This window comes from Ranitomeya imitator, chromosome 4 (assembly GCF_032444005.1).
Source record: "Ranitomeya imitator isolate aRanImi1 chromosome 4, aRanImi1.pri, whole genome shotgun sequence".
Taxonomy (NCBI): Eukaryota; Metazoa; Chordata; class Amphibia; order Anura; family Dendrobatidae; genus Ranitomeya; species Ranitomeya imitator.
Window position 1 is genome coordinate 583,905,068 of NC_091285.1, and position 19,475 is coordinate 583,924,542.

The 19,475-nt window shown below is 40.6% G+C and overlaps 1 protein-coding gene across 2 annotated transcripts in view; it reads right to left on the bottom strand.

Moving 5' to 3' along the window:
• WDR76 (WD repeat domain 76) overlaps positions 1–19,475 on the bottom strand; it is a 136,085-nt gene that overhangs the window by 20,283 nt on the left and 96,327 nt on the right. For both annotated transcript variants that reach the window (XM_069766471.1, XM_069766473.1), the window contains 6 exons: positions 10,226–10,330; positions 10,081–10,121; positions 9,468–9,621; positions 6,814–6,957; positions 6,125–6,339; positions 2,572–2,724 (listed from right to left, as the gene is read on the bottom strand). In XM_069766471.1, coding sequence (XP_069622572.1) covers positions 2,572–2,724; positions 6,125–6,339; positions 6,814–6,957; positions 9,468–9,621; positions 10,081–10,121; positions 10,226–10,330 — 812 coding nt within the window. The remainder of the gene's footprint in view (positions 1–2,571; positions 2,725–6,124; positions 6,340–6,813; positions 6,958–9,467; positions 9,622–10,080; positions 10,122–10,225; positions 10,331–19,475) is intronic.

A 19,475-nucleotide genomic window follows, 5' to 3' on the forward strand; every position in this document is an offset into this window, starting at 1 on the left:
TGGATGAATAGCAGGGTGCAGATTTAGAATAATATTTGGAAGGAGGGAACAGGGTAAAGTTAGTTTACTGAGTAGTTGATGTGGTAGGCTTGTTTGAAGAGATGGGTTTTCAAAGTGCGCTTGAATAGATCGGGGCTAGGTATCAGTCTGATCGTCTGGGAAGTGCATTCCAGAGAGCTGGCGCAGCACGAGAGAAGTCTCACACGGAGGTGTGAGGTTCGGATTACGGGGTATGCTAGTCTTAGGTCATTTGTAGAACGGAGGGCACGTGTAGGGCGATAGAGATGAGATATAAGGCGGTGCAGAACTGTGTAGAGCTTTGTGGGTGAGAGATGAGTTTATACTGCAGCGAATGGGTAGCCAGTGTAATGACTGGCACAAAATGGAGGCATCGGTGAAGCGGCTGGACAGAAATATGACCCTGGCTGCCGCATTCAAGATGGATTGGAGAAGAGAAAGTTTGGTAAGAGGGAGGCCGATCAGAAGAGAGTTGCAGTAGTCCAGACGGGAATGAATAAGAGCGACAGTAAAAATCTTAGCAGTTTCAAAGGTGAGAAAAGGTTGAATTTTTGAGGTGTTTTTAAGATGCAGGTGACAGGAGCGAGTGAGTGATCGGATATAGGGAGTAAAAGAAAGTTTGGTGTTGAATGTAACCCCAAGACCGCGGGCATGCTGCTTGGGAGTTATGGTTGAAGCCTCCAGGGTAATTTCAATGTTGGGTAGAGTAAGGTTAGTAGAAGGGAGAAACACAAGTAGTTTAGTTTTGGAGAGATTTAGTTTCAGATAGAGGGAGGACATGATATTAGTGACAGCAGACAGACAATCCTTGGTATTTTGAATTAGGGTAGGGGTGATGTCAGGGGAAGAAGTGTATAATTGGGTGTCGTCAGCATAGAGATGGTACTGGAACCCAAATCTGCTGATTGATTGTCCAATAGGGGCTGTGTATAGAGAGAATAGGAGGGGGCCCAGGACTGAGCCCTGCGGAACCCCGATAGTAAGGGAACGAGAAGAGGAAGAGGAGTCGGCAAAAGATACAGTGAAGGAGCGGTCAGAGAGGTAGGAGGAGAACCAGGAGAGGGCTGTGTCCTTGAGGCCTATGGAGTGGAGCATAGTGAGGAGGAGCTGGTGATCCACAGTGTCAAATGCGGCAGAGAGATCCAGGAGAATCAGCAGAGAGCAAGGACCTTTGGATTTAGCTGTTATTAGATCATTAGAGACTTTAGTGAGGGCAGTTTCAGTGGAGTGTAAAGAGCGGAAACCAGATTGTAAGGGGTCAAGAAGAGAGTTATCCGAGAGATAGCAGATTAGACGGGAGTGGACCAAGCGTTCCAGGTGTTTAGAGATGAAGGAAAGGTTAGAGACAGGTCTGTAGTTAGCAGTGCAGTTCTGGTCCACGGATGGCTTTTTAAGTAAATGGGTTATGATGGCATGTTATGTGGCCTTCATTAGCCACAAGCGTGCACAGGATACTGGGCTGAGACGTGCGGTGAAACTCCGTCCACAGCCCAATCAGGTGGGGTGCGCGCGACTGGGTCACGTACAGGTGATGCAAGGCATTCTGGTAATTGAATTGATATCAGCGCAAGTCAGAGGTCGCTGCACCCAGGGGTCACGTGATGCCAAGTGAGTGGTCAGCAATAGCGCAGCTCACAGGCACAGATGGCAACAAGAGGCATTTACAAAAATACTTCTTTACAAGGTATAAATCGGTGGTGGCATTATAGAATGTGGTGCACAACCTCTTTAAAGAAGCACTCCTCCTAATATCAAATATTTTAGACACTTACTGTATTACAGTTATATGATATGGCACTGTGTACTTACAAATTATCATTTTGCCCGCCTACCAAGTAAAGATGAAACTAGGAGCAAAAAGTGCAAATAGAGTCTTAGAGTAAAAATAAATAATAAAAAGGTTATGCTAGCCTGATGAGGCTGTGAATACACAACCATGTAAAAGCAGAGGCAGTCAGCTGCTGCAGATCAACAGGTCTTCTGACCAGTAAAGGAGGAAAAAGAGGCAATAGTGGAAATCCAGATTGTGGGAGGATAGTGCTTGATCAGTGTGGAAAAAATCCACAATCTTGCCCCTTTTTCCTATGATTAAAAACAGAATAGGTGAATCCTTCTAAGTTCTATATAGAAACAGTATCTTTTCCTTGCATGAATCATTAGAACTACAATTCCACAACACTGCAAAATCCCTGGCAGGCCAGCTCCACCTCCTGACCCAGCTGCTTTGCTCCTACCTCCTTCTGCAAGGGACTTTGCTGTGAGTAGAATTGTAGTTCTAATGATGACTCATGCAGGGAAAATAGATTCCTGTTTCTATATAGAACATAGAAGGATTCAGCTAGTATGTATTTAATCACATGATGTCATAGACCTAATGGAAAAGAGAAGAATTAACTGGGAAGAAAGGCAAAAATGAGCAATTGTAAGTACACAGTGCTGTATAATATGATGATTGCAATATATTAAGAGGATAAAATTATGATAGGAGGAGGAGTGCTCCTTTAAGGAATCACCAAATATATAAGTGTGTTGAGGATTTCATACCCTCCTTACCGTAAGACTCGTTCCGTATCATAGGTAACAACATGATTGCCTGTGCTTGGAGAGAAGGAAGCACTATAGACATCTTTTGTGTGCCCAAATAAGTGCATCACTGGCTGGGTGCTGCTGGCGCTGAGCTTCCGCACATCATAGATAAGGGCACTTCTGTAAGAAATTCATATATAAAAAAATATAAAAATCTAAACCCAGGTAGCAGAGTACTCAGGTAACTGACAAACATTATGGACTCATTAAAGGGAACCTGTCAGCAGGATTGTGCACAGTAATCTACAGACACTGTCAGGTTGGCGCCGTTATACTGATTACAATGATACCTTGGGTGATGAAATCCATTTTGTAGTTATATAAATTTTTTTCAGTTTTGTGTTAATGAGATTCTCATGCCCTAAGGTGGGGTCGTTGTATGTGGTGTTCTGATTAGATATTCATATTGCGGACTGCTGACATATCATTGATCCCTCACTGACCGGCCCCCTAGTTTCATAATGAATGTACGTACAATGTGGAGGAAAATAAAAAGCTTCTTCAGGCAGGTGCCAGCCGTGACACCTGCACTGCAGCGTAATCGCATGTGTACTTTGCACTAGCAGCTGTCGGCGATCTCCGAGAGCTGCTACTGCGCAGGTAGTGCCATCTTGGAGGAGGAAATCTTTTTTTTCTCTTCGGGGCACCACATACATCAACCCCGCCTTAGGGCACGGGCATATCATTAACACAAAACTGAAAAAAAAAAAAAGATTAAAGAACAACCACAAGACGGATTTCATCACCCAGGTATCATTGTAATCAGTATACAGTACCAACCTGACTCGGTCTGTAGGTTACTGTGCACAATCCTGCTGACTGGTTCCCTTTAAGCAAACTATAGAAAGAGAATATCAAATGTTATTCTGTTACTTTTTGTATTACAAGCTTGGCTAAAAATAAGTGTATGAAGCTGTGGGCACAGATGAGGCCCCTCGCCAGCCCCAGTATGAAGCGGCAACAGTGGAGGAACTCAAGTATGTCAATCAATCCTGCAGAGCTCCAAAAACACCATTCAGGGGACTCAAATGTCATTTTAAGGAGGTCTGATATTTTAGGTTTGGTGCTGGGTCATTCTTTTTTCCAGTAGAAACAAGAAGCAAAATGGGCTGTGAATTTCCTTTTGTGAAGCAATTGTAATAATCAAAATAAAGGTAATAGGAAAGATTCTCAATTGACACAATAGGAGGAGAGATTTTTGGCACAATTTGCATCTCAAATCTGCAAGTGGGCGTGGCCTTCCTTAAAAGGGCGTGGGTGTGTTTTGCAGAAAATGGGAGTGGGACAATATGCAGCACTGTGCCAAAATAGTGGTGCACCCCTAGGCAAGAGTCTAAAACCACGGCAGATTTAGCAAGCAACATTAGCCTCGGAGACAAATCTGGCACATTTACGTAACAATTAGACTGTATTGAGAATTCTGTCCCTCTTTCTTTTTTAACCAGGCTGCATACTAATATTACTTATCTTACACGCCTTTATTTGCAATGTTGACTACACAAGGATGAAGCATTGTGAATAATGTATGGTTGATTACAGAAAACTCATTTAGGCTGAATGTATAGAGTCACATAATAATCTTTATTTTTATATAGCGCTAACATATTCCGCAGCGCTTTACAGACATTATCATCGCTGTCCCCGATGGGGCTCTTAATCTCAATTCCCTATCAGTATGCCTTTGTTTTTGTTTTTTTTGTGGGGCAAGTTGAAGTTTTAAAAGACACATACACACATTTTTTTTTTTAAAGTTGGCAAAAAATAAATACATTTGAAATTAGGAAAAAAATACATATTTTTTTTTGCTTGTGTCACCATATTCCAAGACCTTTGTGTGGGTTTATTTTTTCTGACGTGTGTATGGTTGGATGGGAGAGTCAGCTCACCATTTGAAATCTCGTCTGAAGTAAGATCCACGCACAGAGACCGGAAGTCACTTTTACAATATAGATCAATGGAGCCTTGCTCTGCCCACAGCCGTTAACCTGTTAAATCCCGCTATCAATCCATGACGGCGGCATTTAACAGGCGCTGGCAGGGAGAACGTCATGACATGATCACAGGGTACCAACTGCTTGTCATGACGGTCGGGGGTCTGTTGAATACCCACATGCCTGTCATTACAATCCTCCTATGAAAGCCAACGCTTAACTAGCGTTCATAAGAGATTGAGATTTTAGCAATACCTAGCAGTAGAGCACAATCGGATGGTCGCAGTTTCAAGACCCTCAAAGAGAATATTGAATACAGTAAAAAAAATATAAAATAAAAAATATATTTTTTTTAAATATGAAAACCTTCCCCCCAAGAAAAGTACAAACCACGCCTTTTTTGCCCCATACAAAAAAACAAACAAAAACATTTGGTATCGCTATCTATCAAAATATATTAATCCGATCGGTAATAGTGTAATGAGAAAAACAATTGAAATGCCAGAACTAGCTTGACCGCCGCAACTTGCAGTAAAAGACAATAAGATGCGATCAAAAAAATCATATCTACCCCAAAATGGTATTATTACAATGTTTTCTCAGTGCACAAAAAATAAGCCCTCGCAGAGCACTTTATCCCAAAAAATGAAAACGTTACAGGTCTTGGAAAAAGACGACCAGATATATATATATTTTTTAAAGAATTTTCAATGTTTTTCACCACTTAAATAAAGAAAAAAAAAATAAATGCATGTTTGCATATTTGTACTACTCTGGAGAATCATATTGTTGCAGGTCACATTTATCATAAAGTGAACATGGTGAATAAAAAATTCTCAAAATTAGTGTGAAAATGCACTTTTTTTTGCAGTTTTAACACACTTGCAATTTTTTTCCCTGCTTTCCAGTACAACAGATGATGAAATGAATGGTGTCATTCAAAAGTACAACTTTTCCCGTAAAAAAACAAGCCATCACACGGCTATATTGATGGACAAATAAAAAAGTTATGGTTCTTGGAAAAAGGGGAGGAAAAATAAAAACAAAAACCCACGGAAAATGCCCATGGAGTGAAGGTGTTAACACAACTACACTACACACATATATAGAAAGGTTTAGAGATTAGGGGTTTAGTTGGGACTTTAAAGTGCTGTTCTTAAGTTTGATGTTATCACTTAACCAAAGGATAGGGGATAATGGTCTGATCACTAGGGATCTGACAGTTGTGGCCCCCATCAACCTCAAGAACTGAGGCTCTGAAGAGCCCCGGCTGAATGGAGCAGTGGTGGATTATGCGCACTGCCTCTCCATTCATTCCAATAGGAACGCTGATGATCAGACAAGCACTGCGCTCAGCAATCTCCAGCTCTCCCATTAAGCATGAAGTGGTAGTGTGCATGATCGACCTTCACTCCATTCAAAGCCCTAGTACTTGAGATTGGTGGAGGCCACAGCGATCGGACTCCCAGAGATTGGAAAGTTGTACTTTTAAACTTGAGAACACCCCATTAACATACAAAATAGCCCAAATACATGAATTATCTACCAAAGATTATGAGTAAAAAGAAATCACAATGAGACAAGCTTACCCATCTCCTGCAACCAGACAGAAATCTCTTGCGAGAGGATGCACATTAACAGTGCGGACGTAGTTCAAGTGCAGAAAACCACGAACATCGTGTGTATTTGGTGGAGTCCTGCAGTCCACCACTGATAGTTTTGAATCAAAGTGACTAACTATGAGGACAGAACCGTCTGCCGATAGGAAGTCAAACGAGGAAAGCCTTTCTTCCCCACGATAAACCTATATAGGAACATAAAACAAGTACGTTAAGCAGTATGGACATGAGGACATTCACCTCTGGTGAGAAGATGGACCTTCACTACTACACTTTATTCTGCTGTTTTTTTAGACATGTTTGATAACACTGTTTAATGGCAAGTTCTGGGTCTGCATGTGCAGTCTTGAAAGGCAGCATAAAGCAAGGAAGGACAGACAGACAATCTACTTTTAGCGAATGCTGAATTAACCCTTTACGATCATCTCACAGACCGGTATTAATGGTTCGTAGCCTCAGTTGGATCTTGGTATCATGAGCCAAAAATGATCAGACTGATCGGTAGATGTGCAAGGCTTGTAAGACTGGGATCTAAGAAGTAAGGTTTCTCCATGTGGAGTGAAAAGCCGGTCCTGAGAAATTGCTGTGCGGATTCAAAGCAGTTTTCTTTGCCCTGCTTTCACTTATGGTATTTTATGTATATGAGTGAGCGAACTCACCTCATCAAAAACAGAGCGGGATACGTCTCCGCAGCGTATTGTCCCTTCCCGACCGGCAGACAGCAGGTGCTCAGCATTTGATGGTGAGAAAGCAATAGAACAGACTCTGGAATGGAGTGGAAATTGATATATGCCACCAGATTGCTGTTTCCATACATGAAAAAAAACAAAAACATGAGGCAATATAAGGAGAGGGAGAGCATTGAAATTTCATTATATGCACACATATGGAATTCATTATATACATACATATGGATTGCAGGGCAATATGCATGTAAAAAGCCATGCTGTGTGACAAGCCACATGACAACTACAGCACGGCTAGATCACATTACCTGGTGGGTACTACATGTAACATGTCAATACTTATATACAATGCAGGAAAGGGTCAAATTCGAGCTATATGAACTCCTGTGCATGCAGAGACTTGAGGGTCTATGCAAAATGGCAAAGACATGTCCGATTATGAATGAATTAGACATGTCCGATTATGAATGAATTGCCTATGGTTTTGTGAAACAAAAAATGAATTGGGCAGCACTAGGATAATAAACTTTTTTTCCCCCACGTACGAGAAAAACAAAATCACTGATGAAACGGTCAGTTTTGCATGTATGTGAAAAAAAAAGGACGTCTGAATGAGGCCTTAGAAAGACAAAACATCACTTTTACTTTTAGTATAGAGAAGTGATAGAGAAGCTTTATCTCCATAATTCATTAGAATTACAATAAAAAGTGGGACTACTGGAACTCCATTTCCTAGACTCTGATTAATCAACATTATATCTACCTAATTACTGTAATTATATCATCAGACCAGGATATATTCTGTCCTATTCTTCTGTCATGTCTTCTATTCTCTCTTTACTCTTTCCCATCCTTCTCTTTAGTACTTTTTATCTCAAAGTTATAACATTTAATCTCATTATTTAAAAAAGGATATACATGCTTTAAATGCAATTGAATAAGGCTTGGCTTATATGCAATGATTGTTCGAGTTCTCTAACTTTATTCCTTGTATTTCCCACATAAGTTATACCTTTCCTTCCTCTTCCCCTTTTATTTGATCGTATTTCCTTACTTCTACCCCTAAAAATTTATTTCAATAAACCTATTTGAAAACAATAAAATCAATCAAAAACACGTTGCCTAATTACTGTGCACACAGTGGGTGGAGCGCGGTAATTTGCTGATTTGGGAATGAAATAAAAAAATTATGATCATTAGAAAAATTTATTTTATATTTTAATTATACTGAACAGTAATGGAATTTTTAAATTACATGGTTTTAAAGAGTGTATCTGGCAAATGTCGACCTTCGCTATCCACACACTGCTGCATACGTTTTCTGAAGTTTTCATGAACTCTAACAAGCATGTCCACTGGTATTCTGCCAATTTCAGCTTCAATATTGTTCCTTAGGTCTTCCAAGGTGTTGGGACGGTTGATATACACCTTAGACTTCAGGTAACCCCAAAGGAAAAAAATCGCATGGGGCTAAATCTGGTGAGCGTGCTGGCCAGTTCACATCTCCCCTCAAAGAGATAAGCCGTCCAGGAAACATTTGCCTCAAACAATTCATGGTAACCCTCGCTGTGTGTGCAGTGGCACCATCCTGTTGGAACCATGTATCCTCTAGTTCCATTGCCTCAAGAGCCGGCTGAAAATAATCCTGTATCATAGACAAGTACCGTTCGGAGTTCACAGTTATGGCACGACCATTATCCTGAAAAAAGTAAGGACCAATGATGCCTACTCGTGATATGGCGCACCACACAGTGACGCGGTCCGAATGCAGAGGTCTCTCGTGAACTTCTCTGGGGTTTGTTTCACTCCAGTAACGCATATTTTGTTTGTTTACACACCCACTGAGGTGAAAATGTGCCTCATCAGAAAAAAACACAATTGCGTCACGGGGTATCGTTGCTAACATGTCTTCACAAGAGGTCCGCCGTGTCAAATAGTCCCATGCTGACAAATGTTGGACCACGCACATTTTATACGGGTGAAAATTCAGTTCATCATGAAGAATCCGGTGGAGAGAAAGTCTTGAAATGCCAAGAGCAAATGATTGCTTCCGAGCAGAGCGTTTCGGAGATTGCAGTACTGCTGCTCTAACTCTCTCGATGTTTTGTGGTGTTGTAATCCTTCTCTCAGGTCCCCTTTGTACACATGACACATTCCCTGCTGTTCTGAATGCATTCACCCAATTTACAATTGATTGCCGTCCAGGAACACGTCCGCGTGGAGGAACAGCGAATTGTAAACGAAAAGCACGCTGCACTGCAATGATCGAGTGGGCATTTGAAAAATACGCTTCAACACAAAATGACCTCTCCTCACGTGTCCACTGCATGATGGCAACTGAAAGGCAGAGGAATACAAATCTCCCATCAGCCACTGTAAGCCACACCCACTCTCCCCTCTCTTCGACCGACAGTGCCGCCACAGCATGCAGTGCAAAAAAGCAAATTACCGCGCTCCACCCTGTATATACGTCCAAGCTGAAAAATGTAGTAAGATTAAGATTATAGAGATTTTAAATTAAAAATGGGAAAATTCTTTAAAAAAATAGATATTGCTTGTTACGCCATTTTCCGAATGATTACTCTATTCTCACACACAGAAAACAATATAATGCGACTGATATATACCATATCCCACAAGCCAATGACACCTTGGAGGTCTCCGCCTGCCACAAGTGTACATGTATTTGATGGATGAAGTGCTAAACAGAAAACACAGCCGGGTAAAACTCGAGCGATAGTCTGCTTCTCCGTCGTCAGTGACTTCAAGTCGTTTACATAGCTGAAACAAAAGTTAGGAGACATATAATTCCTCCAAGCTGAAGTACAGGACTAATCAATACATAATTGCTACACAAGGAGGTCACACCAGACACCGTGTGCAAAAGTTCATATACTTTTACCACTCCAACACGATATTGGATTATTTTCCTTGATTAAATTTTTTTTTTAAATTACAAAGTCCAATATTTTTTGATTCAAGTTACTCGAGTTGGTTTTCTCTATTTTTAAGACTTTTGTGAAAGTCTTACGCAGTTTTAGGTCAGATTTATGCTGAAATATGAAAAACTAAAAAGGTTCACAAACTTTCAAGCATCACTATATGGGGCTTGTTAGATAATGCTGGCTGGCGTACATAGTCAGTGGAGAACCAATGCACACTTTCCTCTGCACTAAAAAGATCATGGATTCAGCGAGACATCTAAGAAGGACATGCATTATGTAAGCGATTTGCTCCTACCTCGACAAGTTTCTGCATTCATAACTTGAGGGTTTGGCAAACTGAATGAAGGAGGAGCGAAGAAAGGAATCCAGTTACATTTGTGATTGCTTGCAAATATGTACATAAGATGTGCAACATAAGGATAATTATATATTATACATACCGCACCCTTGCTAATGGATTTCCACGTATCCTGGAAGGTGATCCAAGCGCCATGATCCACATCGTTTTTCTGGAACATGTTGACCGAACTGGGGGGAATGCTGAACTACAGATAACAATTAATCAATTCATCCAGATGCTACTGCTGTCAGCTTGGGTTGTAACTTTAACCTACGGTATTTCTACACATCTGGATATTTTGGTGGCAATTTGTGATTTATTTGATGCATTAATCAAATTAAAGGTTTTCTCTGAAAGATGTGGTAACATAAAATCCTTTTAAATAATTAAACATTTTTCTTAATATTTAGCAACAAGGTATGCTATATGTACTGCACCAAGTCAGGATTTTAAAGATGGGCAAGTGCCACGTAGAAGTGTGCAACCATCATAGGACACACAGTAGAATGGGCTGCGTGAAGAGAATCTGCGAGACAGACGTACTACGTGCACTGGACTGAAACGGTCAGGATGTCCATATTCAGTCAGCTAAACAAAGGTGTTCATCTTCTCCTTTAGTCCGGCTTCACTAAGTGTCAGGTTGAATGAACAGAGGAATGAGAGTTTATGATGCCCGACAGGACGCTGCTCTGACCTGATGTTCTTCAAGCAGTCCGTCCTACTGCGTGTCCTCGGAAATCTGGGACCGGCTGCACACTTGATGTTTGGCATACCTTTTTGCTATGTGAAGGTATTTAAAATATATATATTTAAACATGTATATTTTATAACCATTATTGGAGAACTCCTTTATAATGTTTTGCACGATTATCAGAATACGGATAGGTGTTAAAGCCATTGGAGTTGAAGTCACTTTTCCTCCACAGTCCATGATCCATTGACATTTGTCACTATATTCTCAGATCCACTATTTCTTCCCATTGAGAAAGCCGTGTGAGAACATGCTTTACTGTGGTGTCAGATGAAAGTTTTACTGTAAACCGTTTGGGGTACATATGACTTTTCAATCACATTGTATTCCATTTTCTTTCGGTGGGAAAGTGACAAACGAAACCAGCAATTCTAGGCAAATGTGTATGTGTATATATATATACCGTATATATATATATATATATATATATATATATATATATATATATATAACAACCAGCACTCCCAATGTGAACACATGCAAGCTGCAAGCTGTATCATATAGATATAAAGAAACACAGCAGCACATGTATATGAATCTAGGCCATGTGAAAACACAGACAAATATTCAATATGAATCATACTACTCAAAAATATTTTTTCATAAAAAAATTTTTTTTCATAAAAAACTTACAGTTATAGATAAAATGAAGATTCTTAGCGCATAAATTGGCCAATTCATGTGTGCCCATCAACCACGGCAAGGTGATCTCCCTCTGATGGGTCCTACTCTACTGTACATGCCACTCTTGGGCCACCAGCCTACAACTTAGGACAAACATGTCACTCTGGGCTAAACCTACAATTTATGGGCAAGTAGAGATGATTACCGCCACCTGCAAGGTCAATGGGAGGAGTGCAAGATCAGTCTTGCCGTGGTTGATGGGCACACATGAATTGGCCAATTTATGCGCTAAGAATCTTCATTTTATCTATAACTGTAAGTTTTATGAAAAAAATTTTTTTTAAAATTTTTTTATGAACAAAATATTTTTGAGTAGTATGATTCATATCGAATATTTGTCTGTGTTTTCACATGGCCTAGATTCATATACATGTGCTGCTGTGTTTCTTTATATCTATATGATACAGCTTGCATGTGTTCACATTGGGAGTGCTGGTTGGTTTTTTTCTTTGTTTAGTGTATGGATGTGGCTGCATCCAGACTGATCTTGCACTCCTCCCATTGACCTTGCAGGTGGCGGTAATCATCTCTACTTGCCCATAAATTGGAACACATGGGCTACTTGCACAGTGAACAAGTCTATATGATCATGTTCACACACCACCAAGAAACCTGAAGACACAAAAGAGAATAGTAAAACCAAAAACACTCAGTTTGAAAAAATGTTGCAGTAATCCGCAAGTGCTAGTAAAAGATGTAAAAAACAGGGTATTTGGTTGATACGTTTTTTGCAAAAAATGTATACTAAGCTGCTCTACCAATCTTCACGGTATACCCTTATCAGAGCAGTCCTAACTAATGTATGCAATCCCTATCTGATGTATTTAAAAACCTGATCATCTGTATATAACCTGTGTGAACAGGGTTCAGAGAGGAAAAATCCATGTGTGCATACAGGGTAGAACAGCTTTTGTGCAGATAGCCCAAGAGGAGTGGTGGAACTCCCCAGTCTTGTAGACACAAGAGAACAATTATGGAAACAGGAACACATGGGCTACTTGCACAGTGAACAAGTCTGTATGATCATGTTCACACACCACCAAGAAACCTGAAGACACAAAAGAGAATAGTAAAACCAAAAACACTCAGTTTGAAAAAATGTTGCAGTAATCCGCAAGTGCTAGTAAAAGATGTAAAAAACAGGGTATTTGGTTGATACGTTTTTTGCAAAAAATGTATACTAAGCTGCTCTACCAATCAGCTGCTCTTATAAGGGTATACCGTGAAGATTGGTAGAGCAGCTTAGTATACATTTTTTGCAAAAAACGTATCAACCAAATACCCTGTTTTTTACATCTTTTACTAGCACTTGCACTAGCACTAGCACATTTTATTTGCATATTATGGTGGAAAATAAGTATTTGGTCAGAAACAAAATTTAATCTCAATACTTTGTAATATATCCTTTGTTGGCAATGACAGAGGTCAAACGTTTTCTGTAAGTCTTCACAAGGTTGCCACACACTGTTGTTGGTATGTTGGCCCATTCCTCCATGCAGATCTCCTCTAGAGCAGTGATGTTTTTGGCTTTTCGCTTGGCAACACGGACTTTCAACTCCCTCCAAAGGTTTTCTATAGGGTTGAGATCTGGAGACTGGCTAGGCCACTCCAGGACCTTGAAATGCTTCTTACGAAGCCACTCCTTCGTTGCCCTGGCGGTGTGCTTTGGATCATTGTCATGTTGAAAGACCCAGGCACGTTTAATCTTCAATGCCCTTGCTGATGGAAGGAGGTTTGAACTCAAAATCTCACGATACATGGCCCCATTCATTCTTTCATGTACCCGGATCAGTCGTCCTGGCCCCTTTGCAGAGAAACAGCCCCAAAGCATGATGTTTCCACCACCATGCTTTACAGTAGGTATGGTGTTTGATGGATGCAACTCAGTATTCTTTTTCCTCCAAACACGACAAGTTGTGTTTCTACCAAACAGTTCCAGTTTGGCTTCATCAGACCATAGGACATTCTCCCAAAACTCCTCTGGATCATCCAAATGCTCTCTAGCAAACTTCAGACGGGCCCGGACATGTACTGGCTTAAGCAGTGGGACACGTCTGGCACTGCAGGATCTGAGTCCATGGTGGCATAGTGTGTTACTTATGGTAGGCCTTGTTACATTGGTCCCAGCTCTCTGCAGTTCATTCACTAGGTCCCCCCGTGTGGTTCTGGGATTTTTGCTCACCGTTCTTGTGATCATTCTGACCCCACGGGGTGGGATTTTGCGTGGAGCCGCAGATCGAGGGAGATTATCAGTGGTCTTGTATGTCTTCCATTTTCTAATTATTGCTCCCACTGTTGATTTCTTCACTCCAAGCTGGTTGGCTATTGCAGATTCAGTCTTCCCAGCCTGGTGCAGGGCTACAATTTTGTTTCTGGTGTCCTTTGACAGCTCTTTGGTCTTCACCATAGTGGAGTTTGGAGTCAGACTGTTTGAGGGTGTGCACAGGTGTCTTGTTATACTGATAACAAGTTTAAACAGGTGCCATTACTACAGGTAATGAGTGGAGGAAAGAGGAGACTCTTAAAGAAGAAGTTACAGGTCTGTGAGAGCCAGAAATCTTGATTGTTTGTTTCTGACCAAATACTTATTTTCCACCATAATATGAAAAAAAAAAATGATAAAATAACAGACAATGTGATTTTCTGGATTTTTTTTTCTCAGTTTGTCTCCCATAGTTGAGGTCTACCTATGATGTAAATTACAGACGCCTCTCATCTTTTTAAGTGGTGGAACTTGCACTATTGCTGACTGACTAAATACTTTTTCGCCCCACTGTATGTATGTGTGTGTGTGTATATATATATATATATATATATATATATATATATATATATATATATATATATATATATATATATATATATATATATATATATATATATATATATATTTAGTTTCATGACTTTCATTTTTCCATATAATTACATCATCTTTTAATAGTTCCTAACATACAGCAGTATCAAATATGTGCATCCTTTAACATATTCAATTCCAATAAGTTGGAAAAAGGAGAGATTAAAATACTTTTTTTACCCGGTACAATGCACCTAAATAACATGATTACTATGATGAATGGCCTGGAAGACTTCATTAAGGCTCGCTCTGTAATGAAAAACCATTTCCAGACAGCGATCACACCTGGGCCCGGACTATACACTCCATTTTTAAATCAATCTCTTAAAGGGTCTTCGCCAGCACAGAATAGGTACTCAAACCAAGCACAGGGGCTCGGTGTATCACAGCATGGCCAAAGCTGAAATGCACCTTCCCACCCGCTTGTTTTCCCACTATTTCCATTCTCCCCTCTTCTTTGATTGACAGCTTTGGCTGTGTGTGTGTGTTCGTACATACACTATCAGGGTAAAAAAAAAAAAAAAGAGGTTAAACTAAAATATCCTGTGAAACATTTAGGAACTGCAACCATTTTTATACAAATCCTCCTCATTTCAAGTTCTCAAAAGTAACTGGACAAATTAACTTTAAATCAGATTTTTATTTATTTTTTTAATTTTTTTTCAGTTTAGAAGCCGCACAAAACAAGAGCATACCCTCACAAATCCCCAATCCCTCCCACCCCTACAAAGTACAGAAAGAAATAAAGTGCAAAAAGAACAGTAAAATCACAGTTCGATGAACAAAATTATGGATTATTTGGTTAATAGTATTCAGCCTGTCACAAAGTATAACGAGTTTTAACAGTTGCCGATTAGTGATGAGTGAGTGTACTCATTGCTCGGCTTTTCCCAAGCACGCGCGGGTGGTCTCCAAGTATTTGTAAGCGATCCGAGATTTAGTTTTTGTCCACACAGCTGCATGATTTACACCTGTTAGACAGCTTGAATACATGTGGGGATTCCCTAGCAACCAGGCAACCCCCACATGTACTCAGCCTGGCTAGCAGCCGTAGATCATGCAGCTGTGTCAACAAAAACGAAATCTCCGAGCACTTACAAATACTTGTAGACCACCCGAGCAACGAGTATACTCGCTCATCACTATTGCCGATATAATACGAAGTATATTGTCATTACATACAGTTATATGAAAAAGTTTGGGCACCCCTATTAATCTTAAGCTTAATGTATTATAAAAATTGTTTTTTTTTTGCAACAGCTATTTCAGTTTCATATATCTAATAACTGTTGGACACAGTAATGTTTCTGCCTTGAAATGAGGTTTATTGTACTAACAGAAAATGTGCAATCTGCATTCAAACTAAATTTGACAGGTGCATAAGTATGGGCACCCCACCAGAAAAGTGACATTAATATTTAGTAGATCCTCCTTTTGCAAAAATAACAGCCTCTAGTCGCTTCCTGTAGCTTTTAATTAGTTCCTGGATATAGGTATTTTTGACCATTCCTCTTTACAAAACAATTCCAGTTCAGTTAAGTTTGATGGTCGCCGAGCATGGACAGCCCTCTTCAAATGATCCCACAGATGTTCAATGATATTCAGGTCTGGGGACTGGGATGGCCATTCCAGAACACTGTAATTGTTCCTCTGCATGAATGCCTGAGTATATTTGGAGCGGTGTTTTGGATCATTGTCTTGCAGAAAGATCCATCCCCTGCGTAACTTCAACTTTATCACTGATTCATGAACATTATTGTCAAGAATCTGCTGATACTGAGAGGAATCCATGCGTCCATCAACTTTAACAAGATTCCCGGTGCCGGCATTGGCCACACAGCCCCAAAGCATGATGGAACCTCCACCAAATTTTACTGTGGGTAGCAAGTGTTTTTCTTGGAAGGCTGTGTTTTTTGGCCGCCATGCATAACGCCTTTTTGTATGACCAAACAACTCAATCTTGGTTTCATCAGTCCACAGGACCTTCTTCCAAAAGAAATTGGCTTATCCAAATGTGCTTTTGCATACCTCAGCCGGCTCTGTTTGTGGCGTGCTTGCAGAAACGGCTTCTTTCGCATCACTCTCCCATACAGCTTCTCCTTGCGCAAAGTGCGTTGTATAGTTGACGGATGCACAGTGACACCATCTGCAGCAAGTTGATGCTGCAGCTCTCTGGAGGTGGTCTGAGGATTGTTCTTGACTGATCTCACCATTCTTCTTCTCTGCCTTTCTGATGTTTTTCTTGGCCTGCCACTTCTGGCCTTAAGAAGAACTGTACCTGTGTTCTTCCATTTCCTTACTATGTTCCTCACAGTGGAAATTGACAGGTTAAATCTCAGAGAGCTTTTTGTATCTTTCCCCTGAACAACTATGTTGAATAATCTTTGTTTTCAGATCATTAGACAGTTGTTTTGAGGAGCCCATCATGCCACTCTTCAGAGGAGATTCAAACAGGAGAACAACTTGCAAGTGGCCACTTTAAGTAGCTTTTCTCATGATTGCATACACCTGGATATGAAGTTCAAAGCTCAGTGAGGTTAGAAAACAAAAAAAAGTGCTTTTGTAAGTCAGTAAAAAGTAGGTAGGAGTATTTAAAACAAGAAAATGATAAGGGTGCCCATACTTATGCACCTGTCAAATTTTGTTTGAATGCAGATTGCACATTTTCTGTTAGTACAATAAACCTCATTTCAAAGCAGAAACATTACTGTGTCCAACACTTATTAGATATATGAAACTGAAATAGCTGTTGCAAAAAAACAAATTTTTATAAAACATTAAGCTTAAGATTAATAGGGGTGCCCAAACTTTTTCATATAACTGTATGTGACCACAAGGATGCTTATATTCCAGAATTCAGGAGTTTAAAATAGACCCTGGAGGTATCTTTGCAGATCCCGCAATGCCAAACTGGATCAGTCAACACAAGAGGTACAAAGTTTTTCAAACTTTGCAACTTTTTTCCAAATTCAAAGGCCAGTTAATCTTATTTATGAATTTTGGGTTGTGGGGGAGTCTGTTCATTTATCCCATATTGAGCTAATAATTTCCTAGTCCTATAGAACATTTGAGAAACAGCAGTTTCACCGTATTCATCAGTAGCCAAGTCTTCAATGTACCCCGATATGTATACAAATGGTGGGTTAGTCTATTTCTACTAAGTAAATTGTATGTATAATGTCTATAGGTAAGGTTATTTTGTATTCTCTAAGGGCCTTTCCAGGATATCAATAAGACAACCTCACTGGTTTTCGCTATTTTGGACTTTGTCAATTGCATTTTTCATCCATAAGTTTCTTTGTTTTTATTCTCTTTTGTCCACTGTTAGCACACATGGGGGTTGTTTTGCTATATACAGTTATTGACACAGTTCAATTGCACCATTATATGTGGGGATTTGTAGACAGCAATTATTATGAATGAAGAGCCTCTCTGCGCCACAGATTAGAGGGCAATTGAAGGGTTAAACCTGAACGATATTGAGCACTGATGAGCTCCAGGTTGGAGCGCATACAGTACAGATGGAAAGCAGTTGCTTGTGCGCTCCAAGGTAAGACGCACATGACTGTGCATGACCGCGCCTCCTATCTCACCTACCTACCAGAGTAATGGGACGCAGCCACATTGCGCTGATGCGTTCCAAGGAGAAGAGGGAGATTTTAGCACAGATTGGGGTTAACAGGAAGTAACATCATACGGCTAATGTGCACTCCTGGTTTAGCATCGGCACACATGCATCTAGGACCTGGCAAAGGTGATATGACAAGTTTGAACAACTGTCTACTCTTTATGAGGTAAGATAGTAATAATTTCATTTCTACAGCGCCAACATATTACGCAGCATTTTACATTTTAGAGGGGACTTGTACAGACATAGATCAACAGATACCAAGAGGAGTGAGGGCCCTGCTTGCAAGCTTACAATCTATGAGGAAAAAGGGAAGACACGAGAGGTGAATGGTAACAATTGCTTTCATTGTTTGGACCAGCCATAGTGTAAGGATCGGGTGTTCATGTAATGCTACCTGATCTGTTTAACAGCCTAAGTATGTACCAGCACAGACACAGAGGGCTATTAACTGCATAAAGCGTATGAGAACATGATACGAGAAACATGATTTTGAACGGGCAACACAGGGATAGCTAGATTGTGTTGAGGCGGTAGGCCAGTCTGAAGAAATGCATTTTTAGGGCACGCTTAAAACTGTGGATATTTGAGATCAATCAAATTAATCTGGGTAGTGCATCCCAAAAAATTGGGGCAGCACGTGAAAAGTCTTGAAAACGGGAGTGGGAGGTTCTGATTATTGAGGATGTTAACCTCAGGTCATTAGCAGAACGAAGGGCATGGGTAGGTTGGTAGACTGAGACGAGGGTGGAGATGTAGGGGTGGTGCTGAGCAATGGAGTGCTTTGTGGGTGAGGGTAATAAGTTTATACTGAATTCTGGAGTGGATGGGTAACCAGTGTAATGACTGGCACAGGGTAGAGGCATCTGTGTAACGGTTGGTGTGGAATATGTTCCAAGCTGCAGCATTCAAGAAAGATAGGAGAGGGGAGAGCTTGGTAAGAGGGAGACCAATTAGTAGATCGTTACAATAGTCCATACAAGGATGAATAAGAGAAACAGTAAGTTTTTGCAGAGTCAAAACAAAGAAAAGGTCAACTTCTAGAAATGTTTTTGAGGTGCAGATAAAAACGAGCCAGTGATAAGAGCGAGTAAGGGTACTTTCACACTAGCGTTTTTTTTAAATCCGTCGTTTTGCAGAAAAAACGCATCCTGCAAAAGTGCTTGCAGGATGCGTTTTTTCCCCATAGACTTCTATTGACGACGAATTTGCGACGGATTGGCACACTTCGCATCCGTCTTGCGACGGATGCGTCGTGCTTTGGCGGACCGTCGGGAGAAAAAAACCCTACATGTAACGTTTTTTTCTCCCGACGGACCGCTTTTTCCGACCGCACATGCGCGGCGGGAACTCCGCCCCCACCTCCCCGCACCTTACAATGGGGCAGCGGATGCGCCGGAAAAATGCATCCGCTGCCTCCATTGTGCAATGCA